Genomic DNA, 20,358 nt, shown 5'->3' on the forward strand with positions numbered 1-20,358 from the left:
TAAGAAAAATTCATATTGTAAAGTCAGTAGTATGTATGTGATAGTATAGCTAGAATAGTCTTGTGCTTTTTTGGTAGAAAACAAAAGGATTTTATTATTACAATCAAGCAAAGATTTTACATTATATAATTAGCTGAGAAGAACACCAACCTATACAATGACAAAAAGTTCAATTTATTGCAAGGCAAATTAGAATGGAATGGATACCATTCAACCTAAATATCTGTAACGCTACCACGCCAGTATGGCTGTTTCCTGGAATGATGACTCGCCCTGCAAACCAACACAAGTTTTTCCACCGTACGCCACTATGGCTGCTTCCTGGAATGACGACTGACATTGCAAACCAACACAAGTTTTTCCAGCGTACTTTGTCCTCACTCGCACGCTTCCTGAGAAAACTTCCTAAGAGGTTACCCATCACGAGACTACTCTAGGTCAAGCACGCTTAACTTTGGAGTTCTCAAGTGATGAGCTACCGAAAATAAGATGCATCTTGTTGGCATAGGTAGTACCCATCAATCCAGTTAAGTCATCTTCAACTGTATAGTCTCATACCTACACAGTCTTAGAATCATCACACTTGACCTTCCCCAGGCAATGTGGGATTGCACAGCTGGTCTTTTTTTCTGTGGATCACGAGATTCTGACTGTCACAATATCTAATACTAAATAATGTCTTAGATATTTGTTTATTCACATATTACATGACACATAAAATAAAATGTCATTAAACTATATATATTTTTTCTAATGCATGTTTAAAAGTAGCTAACTTTTAAAAAATATTCAACATTTGATGCGTATGTATAACTCAAAGCTTAAAACGACATTCCTTAAAGTCGTTTCATTGAAGCCCCTTTCTCCCTTTGATCTCTTTAAATATGTTAGTTATTCTTAGCCAACTTTCTTCAAAGGGTGTCCACTGATTGTAAGTGGATTGATTTGTACAAATTCTGTCTTTAATTTTCTTACTGATTTATTGTTTGACTTGAAATCTTTGTGATATGTAGTGTTTGATCAACAATAGGAGTGTTGGTAACAAAGCAAAGCAAATCAATCAAGAGATATTCCCTTTTTTTTAGTAGCAAATCTCAAAGAAACCAGCATAAGCAGTCATACCAAGTACATGGTTTAAAATTAAATATATACTATTTTGTATGTTGTGTTTTGTCTTATTATCTGTTTAGAATTTGTGTCTTAATACCTTGTGTTTTGTAAAATAGTTTAAATAGAACCTTAAAAACAATATTGATGAACAAATAATTGAATACAACAATACATTGTTATGCAGAATGGTTGAATTTTTGTTCGTTAGTTTGGTGAATTATTTGTAATTTTAGTTTAAAAAACTTTGATTAAAATTGAGTTTAGGGATCTATTTAAACTATTTTACAAAACACTGAATCTAAAAAGTAATTTATTAAAATACACGGTCCAACTTAATAATGAGACAGTAAACAAAGTTCAAAATGATGTAACCCCTTTAAAATTCAACCATCATTCTATATTAACATGGGAATATACTTATTTGGTACCTTATGTTTTTGCAAAATATTATTTTGGTACCCTCTGTTTTCAATAATGCTCATATGGTACCCTGTATTTTAAAATTGTACATATTTGGCACCCTAAACTCATATTTAATAGATAAAATTTGGTCAATTTAATCAAACTGCTGTCAATTATGTAAGTTACAAATTTAAATTTAATTACATAATTACATATAACTAATGACAGTTTGATCATATTGACAAAATTTTATCTATCAAATCTGAGTTTAGGGTATCAAATCTGTACGATTTTAAAATACAAAGTACCATATGAGCATTATTGAAAACAGAGGTTACCAAAATGATACTTTGCAAAAATACAGGATACCAAATAAGTATATTCCCTATTAACATTTACGTGGATGTCTACCAATGCCATTTACAAGAATATTTTAAGAAAACATTACTGTACAAGTACCATATTCAAACTACAATAAATAACATTATATACTATTGTGACTAGAGTTGAATCACACTAAACAAGAATATAAAATCTAAACAGACAAATTATCACCTAACTAGAACTTAACTAATACAAAGATCTAAAAGCAATAATTGACTCAAGCAATTACAGAGTTCGTACACAAAGATAATATGTCTTTAGCTTACTCCACGGGAAACAATTCTCAGCTGCTTTTATTGAACTTGAACCACAAAACCAAATTCATAGATTATTTTATAAAAAATTATTAAAATTAGGTTATAGTATAAAATAACTTCAAAAAATAAAAATGAAAAATTATCTAGCCCTCGGTCCATTTCCTATTTAGAGGAAGAATGCCTACTATATTAGGTCCAATGGGTTTAAATTTCGAGGAAACTACATTTTATATGAGAAATTTAATAGAGTGCAAAAATATGGTTTTTTTTTCAAAAAAAGTTAATCTATGGCTTTTTAAAAGAATTTTCACTTTTATGGGTTTATTTTCACATATTTTGGTATAAAAGTTAGTTTATGCCATAGTTTTACTCTTAATCAAGTTTTATTAATTTGGAAGAGTATGTTTGTAATTTGATTATTATTTTTTTAATATTGTTTTTATATTATTTGGTTGTTTTGCAAATTTTTTTTTTGTAATATGAATTATTTTTTAAAATTATTTTTTATTTATTATAAACATGTTTTTTTAGATTGTACGTTTTTTTTTTCAAATCCTGAGTAAGGTAAAATTGAAGGAAAAAATGGAAGAACACTTCATTAAAAAATGAATAAGAACTAATTATGATTTTAGTAACATATGTAATTAGTTACCATAAAGAAACCATAAATACACACACACCAGAATGTGAAAATAACTAGTTACCCCCAGAAATATACACACAAAGAACGTGAAGGTAACCGGTTACCCATTCACGTTTTCATATTGTTATTAGTTTTCTTACCAAATTTTTTGTATTCCTATAAGTGTTACAGTAAAAAGAAAATGCTAAAAAAATGATTTGAATTTTTTTTACATATATAGTGGAAAAAACTATAAAAAAATTACAATAATAAAAGATAATAAATAAAAAAATAGTAAAATAATTATGTAATGTTAAAATATATGTGTGAAAAAAATGAAAAAAAAAATGGAATGAGAAAAGAATAAGTACAAAAATTAAAAAAAACAAAAGAAATGATGAATGAAAAAGAATAGATGAATAAATAAACTTGAAAAGAAGAAGAAGTAAAATAATGGGAAAATGAAAAGAAAAAAATATGAATGAAAGAATTGGTAGAAAAAAAATGAAAAAAAATAGAAGAAGAAAAAAAACTCATATGTGTGAAAAAAGAAAAAAAAAATGGAAGAAGAAAATAATAAATACAAAAATGAAGAAAAAAATAGAATGAAAAACATGAAAAAAAATATGAAAAAAAACAAAACAATATAAATGAAAGAAAAAAAATATAGATAAATGAATAAAAATAAAAAGAAGAAGAAAAATGAAAAAATGGAAAGAAAAAAATGATGAAGGAAAAAATTGGTAGAAAGAAAAAGGAAAAAATAAAAAAAAAAATAAGTAAGGAAAAAAATAACTGAAAAATAATTTAAAAAAATGAAGGAAAAAATAAAAAATAAAAAAAATAATAATAAAATTACCTTCAAAATAAAATAAAAAACATAATTATGATTAAAAAAATATGGCATTTCCGTATTTTAGTTAGCTACTAATTGTGTTTTCCATACTTTAACTATTTTTTTAATAAATTTTTCCATACAAATTAAAAAAAGTATAACTAACATATTTTTGCAGTTTAATAGTGTAAAAGTCATATTTTTTTAAAATTTTAAATTTCCTTCCCTGGCAGTAAACCACACCCTCCCAAATGGCTCTCTCTGGCCCATGTGTGTGACAAAGCATATAATGTTTATCCTATCAAATTATAACAACTAAACACAATTAATATTATTTTTTAAGTAAAATTTATTAGTCTAATAAAAATGACTTTGAACTACACCAAGTCAAGTCAACCATGTACATAAAATTCCAAAAGAAATTATTATTTTTTGAATGACCCAACTCAATAAAACTTGACTAGATTTTGTGGTGGTATTGGTGAAAATGATTTTGTTTTTTAATGAAAATTGGAAGGTGGGAGATTATTTTGTAAAAAATTATATATTTTATAATAACAAATCAGAACAAATGCTCTAATCTTGTTGCCTTCATTTTAGCTCCTCCTCAAGCTATTATCAAATGCTTGAAGAATTCCATGGCAATCGAACCCCTTGAGAAGAAACAATCTATTTCCCCAGCAAGATATCTAAGCTCAGTTTAGTTTTGAGAAACAGATAATTTTGTTTAGTTCCCAATATCCCACCTTAAAAAAAAACATAAAAAACTCAAACTTCCTAATAAGAGTCACCAGAATCATTCATAACTTGTTGGAGGCTTTCGTGTTTGCTTCTTCTATATTATACAAAGTTTTAGTCTTTCTTAATTACTAGATGTCTCTTAACATCACAACTGAACACAACACAACAGATATATAATGTGATTATTCAACTTAACTTGAGACAAAATTGAACCAAGTAGATATGTATGTAGCAAAGTACTGAGTAGTTTTGGATAGAAAGATAACAAGGTCTGGTCTAGTGCCTTGTAGTCAAGCGCGCATGCAAAGGATGCTTCATGACGGTGGTGAACTCCTGTACCTCAGACAAGTCAACTTCATCAACCTTATTCCACTCAAACTTCCAAACCAAATTGGCCACAAAATACTCCAAATGAAGCATGGCCAGACCATAGCCAGGGCATATCCTCCTCCCCACCCCAAAAGGCATCATCTTTATCTCCCTATTCCCAGTTATATCAAACTCAACCTTACTATCATCACCAACCAGAAACCTCTCTGGCTTGAACGCCATGGGGTCCTCCCACACCTTGGGGTCCCATCCCATCTCCGCCACCATGAAGTTAACGCTTCCCTTCTTCGGCACCACATGTCCACCCACCACAACATCCTCACTCACTGCGTGAGGCAACACAAAGTGCCCCGGCGGGTGTCGCCTCAGCCCTTCCAATATCACAGCTTTCAAATACGGCATTCTCTGCAAATCTTCCTCTTCAATCTCCTTCCCTCTTCTTGTACCATCATCCCCCATCACCCCTTTTATCTCCTCGTACAGCTTCTCTTGAATCTGGGGATGTTTCACTAAACTGGCCATGATCCACTGCAGCGCCGTGGAGGTGGTGTCAGTGCCAGCGTTCAGAAACTCGGAGCACAAGGTAACCATTTCCCCTGTATCAAGCTTCCTCTTCTCCTCTGGCAGCTCCAGACCCAGTAAAGTATCCACATAGCAAAGCACGAAATCATCATCATCATTGGTGGCAATCTTGGCTTCCTCGACCTTCTCCCGGGAATTGATGAGGGGGACCAGAACCTCGAGTTGGTCATAGCGGAGCTGAAACAACTCCTGCCACCGCTTTCTGAAAACAATTTTGGTCAAACCGGGTAAGAAATTGAGTATGTTAAAGCGTGAGAAACCCAGCAAAATGCGACGTTGGATGGTCTCGATTTCTTTGATCTTCGACTCGTCAAGCTTGTCACCGAAGCACATCAAGACCAAGAGGCAAAACATGGCGTACTGGAAGTGATCCATTACGCGGACACCATCGGCGGCGCTGTGAGCATCGGCTTCCAGGCGTTTGAGGAGAATATCGAGAACCCATTTGCGAGCGCGGGAATAGGACTTGACCCGCGAAGGGTGGAGGATCTCGGAAGTGATGTTGCGGCGGAGGAGGCGCCAGGTGGGACCGTACCTGGCAGAGCTGACGCTATGCTGGTTGCTGTTGAAGATTTTAGTGGTGGGGAGAGCGGGAGGGCGGTCGGCGAATACGGCACCGTTGTGGACGAGGGCTTGGTGGGCGAGGTGACGGTCAGCGATGAAGACGGAGGGGCGGGAGCCGATGCGGAGAGCGACGACGGGGCCGTACTTGGCGTGGAGGTTGCGGAGGATGGGCTCGAGGTCGAAGAATGATTTGCGGAGGGATAAGATGGTGCCGATGATGGGAATGGTGAAGGGTCCCGGAGGGAGGGTTGGGCTTCTTTTGGAAATGAATTTGAGGAGGAAGAAGGGGATGAGGATAAGGCTGAGCCACCACCAACCGCCGCCACTGAAATCCATTGGTTTGTTTACTCTTACTTTCAGTCTCTCAAACTCAAGTAGGCTAGCCAAACAGAATCTTAGCCATAATAGGAGAATAGATACGGTGTTTGTTTTGTTGAAACTGTAAACTTCTTAGACGAGATTTATGGGTGTCGTGTGGTTAATATATATTTGATTTGACCGGTGTACAAAAGTCTTCATTTGTTTATGATAATTTCTTTGTTGTGGGACCATGTACTTGCTTGACACGTTCCATTCATATGACTTTAATATAATTATTAACTAAACTAATCCACACAAGAATACTTCTGCTGCTTTCCCAATCCACATGTTTTTGTTCTTATTATGTCATTGATGAGTTCAGTACACCTTGGTTCAAGTACAAGTTAAAAATTGCCGAAGAGTCCTATTGCTGTCCAACTTCATGAGCGTCATTTATACGAGAAATGAAGCTAAAATTTGGTAGTTTTTGTTACTTAAAAATTACATAGAAAATATAAAGAAAGTGTCATATTTATAGATGGAGAAAATAATTAAAAAAAAATTAAACAGTAATTTGGGATTTACAAAATAAATCTGAAATATTAATAATAAAATATGATTTTGAAAAATCAAATCTTATTATAAATATTAACTTAATTATTTTGGTGTAGGGTCAAAATGCCCTTTTTCAAAAACACCAAAAAAAAATGAGCTTTAAAGCTCAAAATGGTAATTTGCAAGGTCCAAAGTGCATCAAAAATTAGGCTAGAAAGTGGCTAGTGCAGCTGGTCTATTGACCCTCCCCCAGCAAATGGGAGTGCGCCACGTAGGCGCTGGCTGGGAGGAGCTTCATATGTGTTTCAGCTAAATTGGGCCTTGCTTGGTCTGTTGGGAGCGTTGAAAGGAGCAAGGCTGTTGAGGAGGTCTGGCTTTGGCGTTGTTGAAGCTTCAGCATATTAAGGAGGCTGGCTTGCTGGGGACAGGTGGCGCAAGGAGATGAGAGGCAGGTGGCAGGTGGCAAGCGTCAGCGGCTCGGCGGCTCAGTGGCTCGGCTCGGGCTGGGAAGGAAACGGGCCTGGGCTGGCTGGGCCAAATTCTGGCCTATTTTTGGGCTTCAAAAATGCCATTTTTCAATTGATTTTTAGATTCATCTCTTTATTTCTTCTTTCATTTTATTTATGCCAAAATACATCTTTAATTCCTACAAAATAATAATAAATTAAATTGTAATTAAATATTTTCATTTATAATATAAATCATATTAATTTCATGAAAATATTAATTAAAACTTAATATATTTTGACAATTAAAATCAACAAATATGCATTTTTGGGCACTAATCAATATGTTAATAGTACCCTAAAATATTCAACTACCTAGCTTCTTATACTACCCTAGTCTACACTAAATAATAACAGTCAACTTTTCTTAAGTATATTTCTTAAATCAAATCAAATATGAAGTCAAGTACCTAGTTTCATGAACAGATTTAGAAAAAAAAAACCCAGAAAAATCAAATATGAAGTCAAGTACCTGGTTACTTAAACAGATTTAGAAAAAAAAAACCTAGAAAAATCAAATATGAAGTTCAAAATTAGATGTGAAAAAGAAGAAAAAAAATAAAACTAGATTTGAAGAAAGAAAAAGAAGAATAAGAAAGACCGAAGAAGAAGAAGAAGAAGAATAAGAAGAAGAAAAAGAAGAAAGAAAGAAAGAAGAAGTAGAAGAAAAACCAGTTCGTCGTCGTCGTCGGAGGCAGCGGCGGAGGTAGCATCGCCGGAAGAAATCTGAGATGAATAATGAATTGGGGAGGAGAAAGAAAGAAATGAGAAGAGAGAGATCGTGAGGAGAGAAGAGAAAATAAGAGAATTAAGTTTATGATAATTTATTTACCATATTTTAAACAATTATTTTTTTTCCCATAATTTAAAAACTATATATATTTTTCCCATATTTATGTAAACTTCTCAATTATTATAGACTATTTTATAAAAAATTATCAAAATTAGATTAGAGTACAAAATAACTTTAAACAATAGGAGTGTTAACCCATCGCCACTATATCCTACATCAAGGATTAAAAATTCTCTTGTCCTTGCCCCATTTCCTATTTAGAGGAAGAATTCTCACCATATTAGGTAGAGGTGAATATTTGACCAGAAAAACTCGGAAAACTCGCAACCCAAAAACCCGAATTTTTGCAAAACCTGTCAAATTCGGGTGAAATCTAATCCGAATCCGACATGGTTCGGGTCGGGTTTGGATTTTGAAATTAAGGGCACACAGGTTTGGGTGTATCCTGAACCCGAACATAATTAAAAAAATTACCAAGGCCCAATTTGTAAAAAATCAACGTTACCAAACTAACAACAAAGTTAACAAAAATATGAGAAAAGTAAAAAGCATCCAAAAAATGGTATTTTCAAAAAAAATTTACCGAAGTATATTTTCGGCCCAAAGCCCATTTTTGGAGCAATCCCACCCGAAACCTGACCAGACCTAATCCGACCAAACCCAAAACCCGAACTCACTCCAAAACTCGAAAATTTCGATCCGAATTCGGTACCACTTTCCTCCACCCGAAACCCACAAAACTCAAACCCAATGCACCCGAAACTCGACCCGTGTGTGCCCCATGGGTTTAAATTTCCTTCCCTTTCCCTTGCACCCCCGATATGGCTCTCTTTGGCCCTTGTGTGTGACAAAACATATAATGTTTATCCTATCAAATTATAACAACTAAACACAATTAATATTATTTTTAAAGTAAAATAGTTTAGTCTAATAAAAATGACTTTGCACTGCACCAAGTCAAGTCAAGTCAACCATGTACATAAAATTCCAAAAAAATTAACTTTTTTGAATGACCCAACTGAATTATGACTAGATTTTGTGGTGAGTATAAAAAGTATATTCTTGTTGGGCTCTTTATGCATGCGATATCCATTTGTTGACCGATAAAGTTGGTTAGTAAATATAATAGAGCAAGTGAAAATGGACTTCTGTAAAAAATTTCTACCAATTAGATTTCGAAAATTATCAAAACTAGGCAAAATGACCTAAAAAAAATGTCATTTTAAATATAATATAATAACAAATCAGGACAAATGCTCTAATCTTGTTGCCTTCATCTTAGCTCCTCCTCAAGCTATTATCAAATGCTTGAAGAACTCCATGGCAATCGAACCCCTTGAGAAGAAACAATCTATTTCCCCAGCAAGATATCTAAGCTCAGTTTAGTTTTGAGAAACAGATAATTTTGTTTAGTTCCCAATATCCCACCTTAAAAAAAACATCAAAACTCAAATTTCTTAATAAGAGTCACCAAAATCATTCATAACTTGTTGGAGGCTTCGTGTTTGCTTCTTCTATAATATACAAAGTTTTAGTCTTTCTTGATTACTAGATGTCTCTTAACATCACACCATTTTACTCACTTTATGAATTTCAAATCATGAAAGGACTCCAGTCTGATCTCCACCACAACTGAACACAACACAACAGAAATATAATGTGATTATTCAACTTAACTTGAGACAAAATTGAACCAAGGTCTGGTCTAGTGCCTCGGAGTCAAGCGAGCATGCAAAGGATGTTTCATGACGGTGGTGAACTCCTGAACCTCAGACAAATCAACTTCATCAACCTTATTCCACTCAAACTTCCAAACCAAATTGGCCACAAAATACTCCAGATGAAGCATGGCCAGACCATAGCCAGGGCATATCCTCCTCCCCACCCCAAAAGGCATCATCTTTATCTCCCTATTCCCAGTTATATCAAACTCAACCTTACTATCATCACCAACCAGAAACCTCTCCGGCTTGAACGCCATGGGATCCTCCCACACCTTGGGGTCCCATCCCATCTCCGCCACCATGAAGTTAACGCTTCCCTTCTTCGGCACCACGTGTCCACCCACCACAACATCCTCACTCACTGCGTGCGGCAACACAAAGTGCCCCGGCGGGTGTCGCCTCAGCCCTTCCAATATCACAGCTTTCAAATACGGCATTCTCTGCAAATCTTCCTCTTCAATCTCCTTCCCTCTTCTTCTGTCATCATCCCCCATCACCCCTTTTATCTCCTCGTACAGCTTCTCTTGAATCTGGGGATGTTTCACTAAACTGGCCATGATCCACTGCAGCGCCGTGGAGGTGGTGTCAGTGCCAGCGTTCAGAAACTCTGAGCACAAGGTAACCATTTCCCCTGTATCAAGCTTCCTCTTCTCCTCTGGCAGCTCCAGACCCAGTAAAGTATCCACATAGCAAAGCACGAAATCATCATCATCATTGGTGGCAATCTTGGCTTCCTCGACCTTCTCCCGGGAATTGATGAGGGGGACCAGAACCTCGAGTTGGTCATAGCGGAGCTGAAACAACTCCTGCCACCGCTTTCTGAAAACAATTTTGGTCAAACCGGGTAAGAAATTGAGTATGTTAAAGCGTGAGAAACCCAGCAAAATGCGACGTTGGATGGTCTCGATTTCTTTGATCTTCGACTCGTCAAGCTTGTCACCGAAGCACATCAAGACCAAGAGGCAAAACATGGCGTACTGGAAGTGATCCATTACGCGGACACCATCGGCGGCGCTTCGAGCATCGGATTCGAGGCGATTGAGGAGAATATCGAGAACCCATTTGCGAGCGCGGGAATAGGACTTGACCCGCGAAGGGTGGAGGATCTCGGAAGTGATGTTGCGGCGGAGGAGGCGCCAGGTGGGACCGTACCTGGCAGAGCTGACGCTATGCTGGTTGCTGTTGAAGATTTTAGTGGTGGGGAGAGCGGGAGGGCGGTCGGCGAATACGGCACCGTTGTGGACGAGGGCTTGGTGGGCGAGGTGACGGTCAGCGATGAAGACGGAGGGGCGGGAGCCGATGCGGAGAGCGACGACGGGGCCGTACTTGGCGTGGAGGTTGCGGAGGATGGGCTCGAGGTCGGAGAAGGATTTGCGGAGGGATAAGATGGTGCCGATGATGGGAATGGTGAAGGGTCCCGGAGGGAGGGTTGGGCTTCTTTTGGAAATGAATTTGAGGAGGAAGAAGGGGATGAGGATAAGGCTGAGCCACCACCAACCGCCGCCACTGAAATCCATTGGTTTGTTTACTCTTACTTTCAGTCTCTCAAACTCAAGTAGGCTAGCCAAACAGAATCTTAGCCATAATAGGAGAATAGATACGGTGTTTGTTTTGTTGAAACTGTAAACTTCTTAGACGATATTTATGGGTGTCGTGTGGTTAATATATATTTGATTTGACCTGTGTACAAAAGTCTTCATTTGTTTATGATAATTTCTTTGTTGTGGGACCATGTACTTGCTTGACACGTTCCATTCATATGACTTTAATATAATTATTAACTAAGCTAATCCACACAAGAATACTTCTGCTGCTTTCCCAATCCACATGTCTTTGTTCTTATTATGTCATTGATGAGTTCAGTACACCTTGGTTCAAGTACAAGTTAAAAATTGCCGAAGAGCACTATTGGGGTCCAACTTCATCACGTGATCATAGAAATTAATATGATCACACGTTCCATCTACGTGAGAAATAAGACTAAAATTTAGTACAGTTTTGCTACTTAAAAATTACATAAAAAAAAATACGAAGAAAGTGTGCCTAGAGAAAATGACTAAAAAGAAATTAAACAACAATTTGAGTTTTACAAAATAAATCTGAAATATTAATAATAAAATATGATTTTGAAAAATCAAATCTTACTATAAATATTAACTTAATTATTTTGGTGTAGGGTCAAAATGTCCTTTTTCAAAAACACCAAAAAAAAAAATGAGTTTTAAAGCTCAAAATAGTAATTTGCAAGGCCCAAAGTACATCAAAAATTGGGCTAGAAAGTGGCTAGTGCAGCTGGTCCATTGACCCTCCCCCAGCCAATGGGAGTGCGCCACGTAGGCGCTGGCTGTGAGGAGCTTCATATATGCTTCGGCTAAATTGGGCCTTGCTTGGTCTGTTGGGGGCGTTGAAAGGAGCAAGGCTGTTGAGGAGGTCTGGCTTTGGCGTTGGGGAAGCTTCAGCATATTAAGGAGGCTGGATTGCTGGGGACAGGTGGCGCAAGGAGATGAGAGGCAGGTGGCAGGTGGCAAGCGTCAGCGGCTCAGTGGCTCGGCTCGGGCTGGGAAGGAAATGAGCCTGGGCTGGCTGGGCCGAATTCGGGCCTATTTTTGGGCTTCAAAAATGCCATTGTTCAATTGATTTTTAGATTCATCTCTTTATTTCTTCTTTCATTTTATTTATGTCAAAATGCATCTTTAATTCCAACAAAATAACAATAAATTAAATTGTAATCAAATATTTTCATTTATAAAATAAATCATATTAATTTCATGAAAATATTAATTAAAACTTAATATATTTTGACAATTAAAATCAACAAATATGCATTTTTGGGCATTAATCAATATGTTAATAGTACCCTAAAATATTCAACCACCTAGCTTCTTATACTACCCTAGTCTACACTAAATAATAACAGTCAACTTTTCTTAAGTATATTTCTTAAATCAAATCAAATATGAAGTCAAGTACCTGGTTACTTGAACAGATTTAGAAAAAAAAAACCCAAAAAAATCAAATATGAAGTCAAGTACCTGGTTACTTGAACAGATTTAGAAAAAAAAAAACCCAGAAAAATCAAATGTGAAGTCAAGTACCTGGTTACTTAAACAGATTTAGAAAAAAAAAAAAGCCAGAAAAATCAAATATGAAGTTCAAAATTAGATGTGAAAAAGAAGAAAAAGAATAAAACTAGATTTGAAGAAAGAAAAAGAAGAATAAGAAAGACTGAAGAAGAAGAAGAAGAATAAGAAGAAGAAAAAGAAGAAAGAAAGAAAGAAGAAGAAGAAGAAAAACCAGTTCGTCGTCGTCGTCGTCGTCGGAGGCAGCGGCGGAGGTAGCATCGCCCGAAGAAATCTGAGATGAATAATGAATTGGGGAAGAGAAAGAAAGAAATGAGAAGAGAGAGATCGTGATGAGAGAAGAGAAAATAAGAGAATTAAGTTTATGATAATTTATTTACCATATTTTAAACAATGATTTTTTTTCCCATAATTTAAAAACTATATATATTTTTCCCATATTTATGTAAACTTCTCAATTATTATAGACAATTTTATAAAAAATTATCAAAATTAGATTAGAGTACAAAATAACTTTAAAAAATAGGAATGTTAACCCATCGCCACTATATCCTACATCAAGGATTAAAAATTCTCTTGTCCTTGCCCCATTTCCTATTTAGAGGAAGAATTCTCACCATATTAGGTAGAGGTGAACATTTGACCAGAAAAATCCGAAAAACTCGCAACCCAAAAACCCGAATTTTTTCAAAACCTGTCAAATTCGGGTGAAATCCGATCCGAATCCAACATGGTTCGGGTCGGGTTCGGATTTTGAAATTAAGGGCACACAGGTTTGGGTGTAACCTGAACCCGAACATAATTAAAAAAATTACCAAGGCCCAATTTGTAAAAAATCAACATTACCAAACTAACAACAAAGTTAAAAAAAATATGAGAAAAGTAAAAAGCATCTAAAAAATAGTATTTTTAATTTTTTTTTACCGAAGTATATTTTCGGCCCAAAGCCCATTTTTGGACCAATCCCACCCGAAACCCGACCAAACCTAATCCGACCAAACCCAAAACCCGAACTCACTCCAAAACTCGAAAATTTCGATTCGAATTCGATACCACTTTCCTCCACCCGAAACCCATAAAACTCAAACCTAATACACCTGAAACTCGACCCGTGTGTGCCCCATGGGTTTAAATTTCCTTCCCTTTCCCTTGCACCCCCGAAATGGATCTCTTTGGCCCTTGTGTGTGACAAAACATATAATGTTTATCCTATCAAATTATAACAACTAAACACAATTAATATTATTTTTTAAGTAAAATAGTTTAGTCTAATAAAAATGACTTTGCACTGGACCAAGTCAAGTCAACCATGTACATAAAATTCCAAAAAAATTAACTTTTTTGAATGACCCAACTGAATTATGACTAGATTTTATGGTGAGTATAAAAAGTATATTCTTGTTGGGCTCTTTATGCATGCGATATCCATTTGTTGACCGATGGAGTTGGTTAGTAAATATAATAGAGCAAGTGAAAATGGACTTCTGTCAAATATTTCTACCAATTAGGTTTCGAAAATGATCAAAACTAGGCAAAATGACCTAAAAAAAATGTCATTTTAAATATAATATAATAACAAATCAGGACAAATGCTCTAATCTTGTTGCCTTCATTTTAGCTCCTCCTCAAGCTATTATCAAATGCTTGAAGAACTCCATGGCAATCGAACCCCTTGAGAAGAAACAATCTATTTCCCCAGCAAGATATCTAAGCTCAGTTTAGTTTTGAGAAACAGATAATTTTGTTTAGTTCCCAATATCCCACCTTAAAAAAAACATCAAAACTCAAATTTCTTAATAAGAGTCACCAAAATCATTCATAACTTGTTGGAGGCTTCGTGTTTGCTTCTTCTATAATATACAAAGTTTTAGTCTTTCTTGATTACTAGATGTCTCTTAACATCACACCATTTTACTCACTTTATGAATTTCAAATCATGAAAGGACTCCAGTCTGATCTCCACCACAACTGAACACAACACAACAGAAATATAATGTGATTATTCAACTTAACTTGAGACAAAATTGAACCAAGGTCTGGTCTAGTGCCTCGGAGTCAAGCGAGCATGCAAAGGATGTTTCATGACGATGGTGAACTCCAGTACCTCAGACAAATCAACTTCATCAACCTTATTCCACTCAAACTTCCACACCAAATTGGCCACAAAATACTCCAAATGAAGCATGGCCAGACCATAGGCAGGGCATATCCTCCTCCCTGCTCCAAAAGGCATCATCTTTATCTCCCTATTCCCAGTTATATCAAACTCCACCTTACTATCATCACCAACCAGAAACCTCTCCGGCTTGAACGCCATGGGATCCTCCCACACCTTGGGGTCCCATCCCATCTCCGCCACCATGAAGTTAACGCTTCCCTTCTTCGGCACCACGTGTCCACCCACCACAACATCCTCACTCACTGCGTGCGGCAACACAAAGTGCCCCGGCGGGTGGCGCCTCAGCCCTTCCAATATCACAGCTTTCAAATACGGCATTCTCTGCAAATCTTCCTCTTCAATCTCCTTCCCTCTTCTTCTATCATCATCCCCCATCACCCCTTTTATCTCCTCGTACAGCTTCTCTTGAATCTGGGGATGTTTCACTAAATTGGCCATGATCCACTGCAGCGCCGTGGAGGTGGTGTCAGTGCCAGCGTTCAGAAACTCGGAGCACAAGGTAACCATTTCCCCTGTATCAAGCTTCCTCTTCTCCTCTGGCAGCTCCAGACCCAGTAAAGTATCCACATAGCAAAGCACGAAATCATCATCATCATTGGTAGCAATCTTGGTTTCCTCGACCTTCTCCCGGGCATTGATGAGGGGGACCAGAGCCTCGAGTTGGTCATGGCGGAGCTGAAACAACTCCCGCCACCGCTTTCTGAAAACAATTTTGGTCAAACTGGGTAAGAAATTGAGTACGTTAAATCGTGTGAAACCCAGCAAAATGCGATGTTGGATGGTCTCGATTTCTTTGATCTTCGACTCGTCAAGCTTGTCACCGAAGCACATCAAGGCCAAGAGGCAAAACATGGCGTACTTGAAGTGATCCATTATGCGGACACCATCGGCGGCGCTTTGAGCATCGGATTCGAGGCGTTTGAGGAGACTATCGAGAACCCATCTGCGAGCGCGGGAATAGGACTTGACCCGCGAAGGGTGGAGGATCTCGGAAGTGATGTTGCGGCGGAGGAGGCGCCAGGTTGGGCCGTACCTGCCGGAGCTGATGCTAATCTGGTTGGTGTTGAAAATTTTAATGGTGGGGAGATTGGGAGGGCGGTCGGCGAATACGGCACCGTTGTGGATGAGGGCTTGGTGGGCGAGGTGACGGTCGGCGATGAAGACGGAAGGGAGGGAGCCGATGTGGAGAGAGACGACGGGGCCGTATTTGGCGTGGAGGTTGCGGAGGATGGGCTCGAGGTCGGAGAATGATTTGGGGAGGGAAAAGATGCTGCCGATGATGGGAAGGGTGAAGGGTCCCGGAGGGAGTGTTGGGCTTCTTCTGGAAATGAATTTAAGGAGGAAGAAAGGGATGAGGATAAGGCTGAGCCACCACCAACCGCCGCCACTGACTTCCATTGATTTATTCTTCTCTTTGGTGTGCAGTGCAGTGCAGTGTTACTTTCAGTCTCTCAAGTAAGCTAGCCAAACAGCATCTTAGCTATGATAGGAGAATAAATACGGTGTTTGGACGAGATTTATGGGCGCACTCTATAAATATAAATATATATATATATATATATATATATAGGGAGCTGCTCAAGTGGAGATGTGGAGTTGTTAAAACGTCTACACCGGTGGAGACTTTTTTTTTTACATTATTAGATGAAATGAAGGGTTGTGATTTCTTTAGACTTTTTATTTTCTCACATAACCAAAAGCATCTCTCAGAACTTCTTCTTCTTTGTTTTTCTCAGAATGATGCAGGGACCATATGTATATTTTTATTTATATTATATAGATTTAATGTAGAAAAATAATACAAATTGCAGAGTAGAGAGAAACGAACTGAGGACGAGAAGAAGAAGAAGAAGAATCTGGGTTACGTTCTGAGAGTACGAACTGCATCATTTTTCGAAGGGACAACGACGGCGACGAGAAACACTGGAAAGACAAAACTCACCAAAAATTTAGTCCCTGCATTTCAAAGAGAGCTAACAATAATCTATCAAAGTTCTTAAGCCAAAGTCTTCATAACCCACCTCCCAAAATCACCAAAAATGGATGAAATGAATGACCCAGATACAAAAAAGTTTGTCTTTCCCTCTGACTCTCTGTTAGCTTCGTCTTCTAAAAACTGAAACTTTTTTGGTTCACTTCCAAAACAAAGTATCTTACTTTTGAAAGCTGAGAAGAGAGGGAAGTAATGGTTCACTTCCAAAAGTTTTGGTTCACTTCCAAAAGCTGAGAAGAGAGGGTAGCAATGGATGAAACGAATGACCCATGTACTTTTGGTTACTTTTGGTTCTGTGACAAAGCTTTTGACAAAATAAAAAGTCTAAAGAAATCACAGCCCTTCATTTCATCTAATGGTGTCAAAAAAAAGTCAAACGAATGATCCAGATACTTTTAGTTATGCGACAAAGTTTTTGATAAAATAAAAAGTCTAAAGAAATCACAGCCCTTGGTGTTAAAAAAAAGTCTCCACCGGTGGAGACATTTTATCAGCTCCACGAAAGAAATTGCCAATATATATATATATATATATATATATTTGACATTTGTTTATAATAATTCTTTGTTGTGGGACCATAGACTTGCTTGACACGTTCCATTCATATGACTTTAATATAATTATTTAGTAAACTAATCCACACAATAAACTAATCGCAATCAGTCCACCTTGGTTCAAGTACAAGTTAGCCACTGTATTGGAAGGAGATCGCTAGTTAGAGCATCTCCCGTGCAAACTACCCCAATATTGCCTAAAATGTCTAAATCAACTAAAAAATATAATTTTTTATTTTCTCTTTCATCCACATTATTTTTGGCAACATATTTCTTAAAAATACTCAAATGCAAGCTACCCTAAAAATTGCCAACCATAGTCCCCACATATTATTATTTAATATATCATATTATAATTAGAAATATTATCATACTAAATTTTTTAAATTAATATATTAATATAAATAAATAGTACATGATATTTAAATTAGACTAAATTTAAAAAAAACTTATAAAATGACATAATCGTAATTAATCAATCTAACATAATTAAAAAAAAACTAATTAAAATGATTTCCAAATTTTGACCATATGTGTTCCACCAAGTCTGCTTGAAGATTGCGATGAATATTTCTATCACGAATTTCAGCATTTCTTTGCAGCATTGTCGGGAAGTCGGAAATAGGTCCATGCAATACTTCAATTGTTGGGGTGTTTGTAGGGTCGTCATCATAATTAAAATTAACCAAACTCTCATATGTTTCTCTTTCATCCTCGACAATAATATTGTGCAATATGATACATGCATGCATAATATCTTTGAGAACATCTCTTTGCCAAAAACGTGCTGGTCCTCGTACAATAGCAAAACGAGATTGAAGTACTCCAAATGCTCGCTCAACATCTTTACGTGCCGCTTCTTGGCATTGAGCAAATAATTTTCTTTTCTCTCTATGAGGTAGTGGGATAGTTTTAACAAATGTACCCCACTCTGGATAGATACCATCTGCTAGATAGTACCCCTGTTGTATTGTGTGCCATTTATTGTAAACTCAACTCTTGGAGCTTGCCCTTGTAAGATTTCAGTGAATAATGGGGATTGATTTAACACGTTCAGATCATTATTGGATCCCGGAACACCAAAAAATGCATGCCATATCCAGAGATCTTGTGATGCAACTGCTTCGAACATGATTGTTGGCCTACCATGATCACCTCGCGTGAATTGTCCTTTCCATGCAACTGGGCAATTTTTCCATTCCCAGTGCATACAATCAATGCTTCCCAACATGCTTGGAAAACCACGCACCTCCCCTATTTGAAGTAAGCGACAAATGTCCCCAGCATTGGGCCGACTTAAATATTCGGTCCCAAAAATATCATTCACTCCTCGAACGAAATTGACTAGACATTCAATAGCAGTAGTTTCACCAATTCGAACATACTCATCAACATAATCGGCAGGCGCTCCATATGCCAACATTCGCATAGCAGCGGTGCACTTTTGTAATGGCAAAAGCCCCCTTCTACCGACTGCATCAAACCTCATATGGAAATACTCTGAATGATTTTCTAGAGCTTGCACTATGCGTAGGAATACATGTCTATGTATTCTAAATCTTCTTCGAAATTGATATTCTGTATACACCGGTTCATCAGAAAAGTAGTCATCGAACAAACGTTGGTGTCCTTCTACATGACCTCTATCAATGTGGGCTCTCTTTCATCCTTGTCTTGTTGAGCTACCCCCATCCATGAGCGCTTTGAAACATTGATCATCATGATCGTCAGTACACTCTGCAATTATGGTATCCTCTAGACTCATATTGTCGTATGGATTCGGAGAATTTGGCGAATCCATTGTTGAACTTAGAGTATATGATATTTGGGAATGAAAGATGAATGAAAGAGTAAAATGAAGGATTGAATGGAGAGTTGAGTAAAATGAATATTGAAATTTGGTATTTATAGACATGGTAGCTGTTTAAATATAGCCGTTGAAATATAGCCGTTAAAATATAGTCGTTAAAATGTAGCCGTTAAAATATAGCCGTTGAAATGTAGCCGTTAAAATGTAGCCGTTGAAATATAGTCGTTAAAATGTAGCCGTTAAAATATAGTTGTTAAAATATAGCCGTTGAAATGTAGCATTTGAAATATAGCCGTTGAAAAATAGTCGTTGAAATATAGCCGTTAAAATATAGTCGTTGAAATGTATCAGTTAAAATATAGCCGTTGAAATGTAGCCGTTGAAATGTAGCCGTTAAAATATAGCCGTTGAAATATAGCCGTTAAAATATAATCGTTAACATATAGCCGTTAAAATGTAGCCGTTGAAATATAGCCGTTGAAATATAGCCGTTAACATAAAGGATAATTTATTTAAATAAAATAAAATACATAATAATGCGGTTGATAAAAATACATAGCAATTACAACTTCAGGATATTATTCTTAATATAAGTACACAAGTTTTCATGATCTTTCTTTTGTTCATGAGTCATATGCGACGTGTCCATGATGAGATAATCCATGTATTTTGTCATCCTATTATCTTCTGCCTCTTTCTTCTTTATCGCCACCAATTTCTCCAATGCAGATACTTTCCGTTCACTAATCTCTATAAATCTAGCATGTGTGTCTTTTTTTTCATTCCCTTTTCTCTTTGCTGCCTTTTGGCCAGTAGGGCGCACTTCACGTACTTCATCATCACTGATGTCTGCATTGGAAGAAGAAGTAAATGCCCCTGTATCTGACACCTTTATTCTCTTACCACCTTTTGGTTGGTACATTGTATTCCATTTCGGCTCATCCTTTAGCAATCTCCAATAGTCCACAAGCAGAAAATTTGAGGTGTTATTTTCAAATTTTTACAATTGATGTGCATTCTCAAGAATTTGCTCATCA

General features: G+C 36.7%; 3 protein-coding genes and 1 pseudogene across 3 annotated transcripts; all 4 read right to left on the reverse strand.

The window, feature by feature from the left end:
* Positions 1–4,406: 4,406 nt before the first annotated feature.
* LOC133834182 (cytochrome P450 89A2-like) lies at positions 4,407–6,269 on the reverse strand. Its single transcript, XM_062263696.1, has one exon. It carries the CDS (start codon positions 6,161–6,163, stop codon positions 4,628–4,630), a length of 1,536 nt encoding a protein of 511 aa, XP_062119680.1. The 5' UTR covers positions 6,164–6,269; the 3' UTR covers positions 4,407–4,627.
* A 3,188-nt stretch (positions 6,270–9,457) lies between these two features.
* On the reverse strand, positions 9,458–11,332 carry LOC133834180 (cytochrome P450 89A2-like). The gene has a single exon (XM_062263695.1). It carries the CDS (start codon positions 11,220–11,222, stop codon positions 9,687–9,689), a length of 1,536 nt encoding a protein of 511 aa, XP_062119679.1. The 5' UTR covers positions 11,223–11,332; the 3' UTR covers positions 9,458–9,686.
* Positions 11,333–14,327: 2,995 nt separating this feature from the next.
* On the reverse strand, positions 14,328–17,210 carry LOC133834183 (cytochrome P450 89A2-like). Its single transcript, XM_062263697.1, has 2 exons — positions 16,986–17,210; positions 14,328–16,887 (listed from the first exon to the last, which is right to left on the reverse strand). Exon 2 carries the CDS (start codon positions 16,360–16,362, stop codon positions 14,827–14,829), a length of 1,536 nt encoding a protein of 511 aa, XP_062119681.1. The 5' UTR covers positions 16,363–16,887; positions 16,986–17,210; the 3' UTR covers positions 14,328–14,826.
* A 760-nt stretch (positions 17,211–17,970) lies between these two features.
* On the reverse strand, positions 17,971–20,243 carry LOC133777768 (uncharacterized; annotated as a pseudogene).
* Positions 20,244–20,358: the final 115 nt, after the last annotated feature.

The sequence above is a fragment of the Humulus lupulus genome, chromosome 5 (genome assembly GCF_963169125.1).
Source record: "Humulus lupulus chromosome 5, drHumLupu1.1, whole genome shotgun sequence".
NCBI classification, from domain to species: domain Eukaryota; kingdom Viridiplantae; phylum Streptophyta; class Magnoliopsida; order Rosales; family Cannabaceae; genus Humulus; species Humulus lupulus.

Excerpts from the sequence above, each read along its gene's own strand:
- LOC133834180 (XM_062263695.1), bottom strand. The coding sequence starts at position 11,222 with ATGGATTTCAGTGGCGGCGGTTGGTGGTGGCTCAGCCTTATCCTCATC.
- LOC133834182 (XM_062263696.1), bottom strand. The coding sequence starts at position 6,163 with ATGGATTTCAGTGGCGGCGGTTGGTGGTGGCTCAGCCTTATCCTCATC.
- LOC133834183 (XM_062263697.1), bottom strand. The coding sequence starts at position 16,362 with ATGGAAGTCAGTGGCGGCGGTTGGTGGTGGCTCAGCCTTATCCTCATC.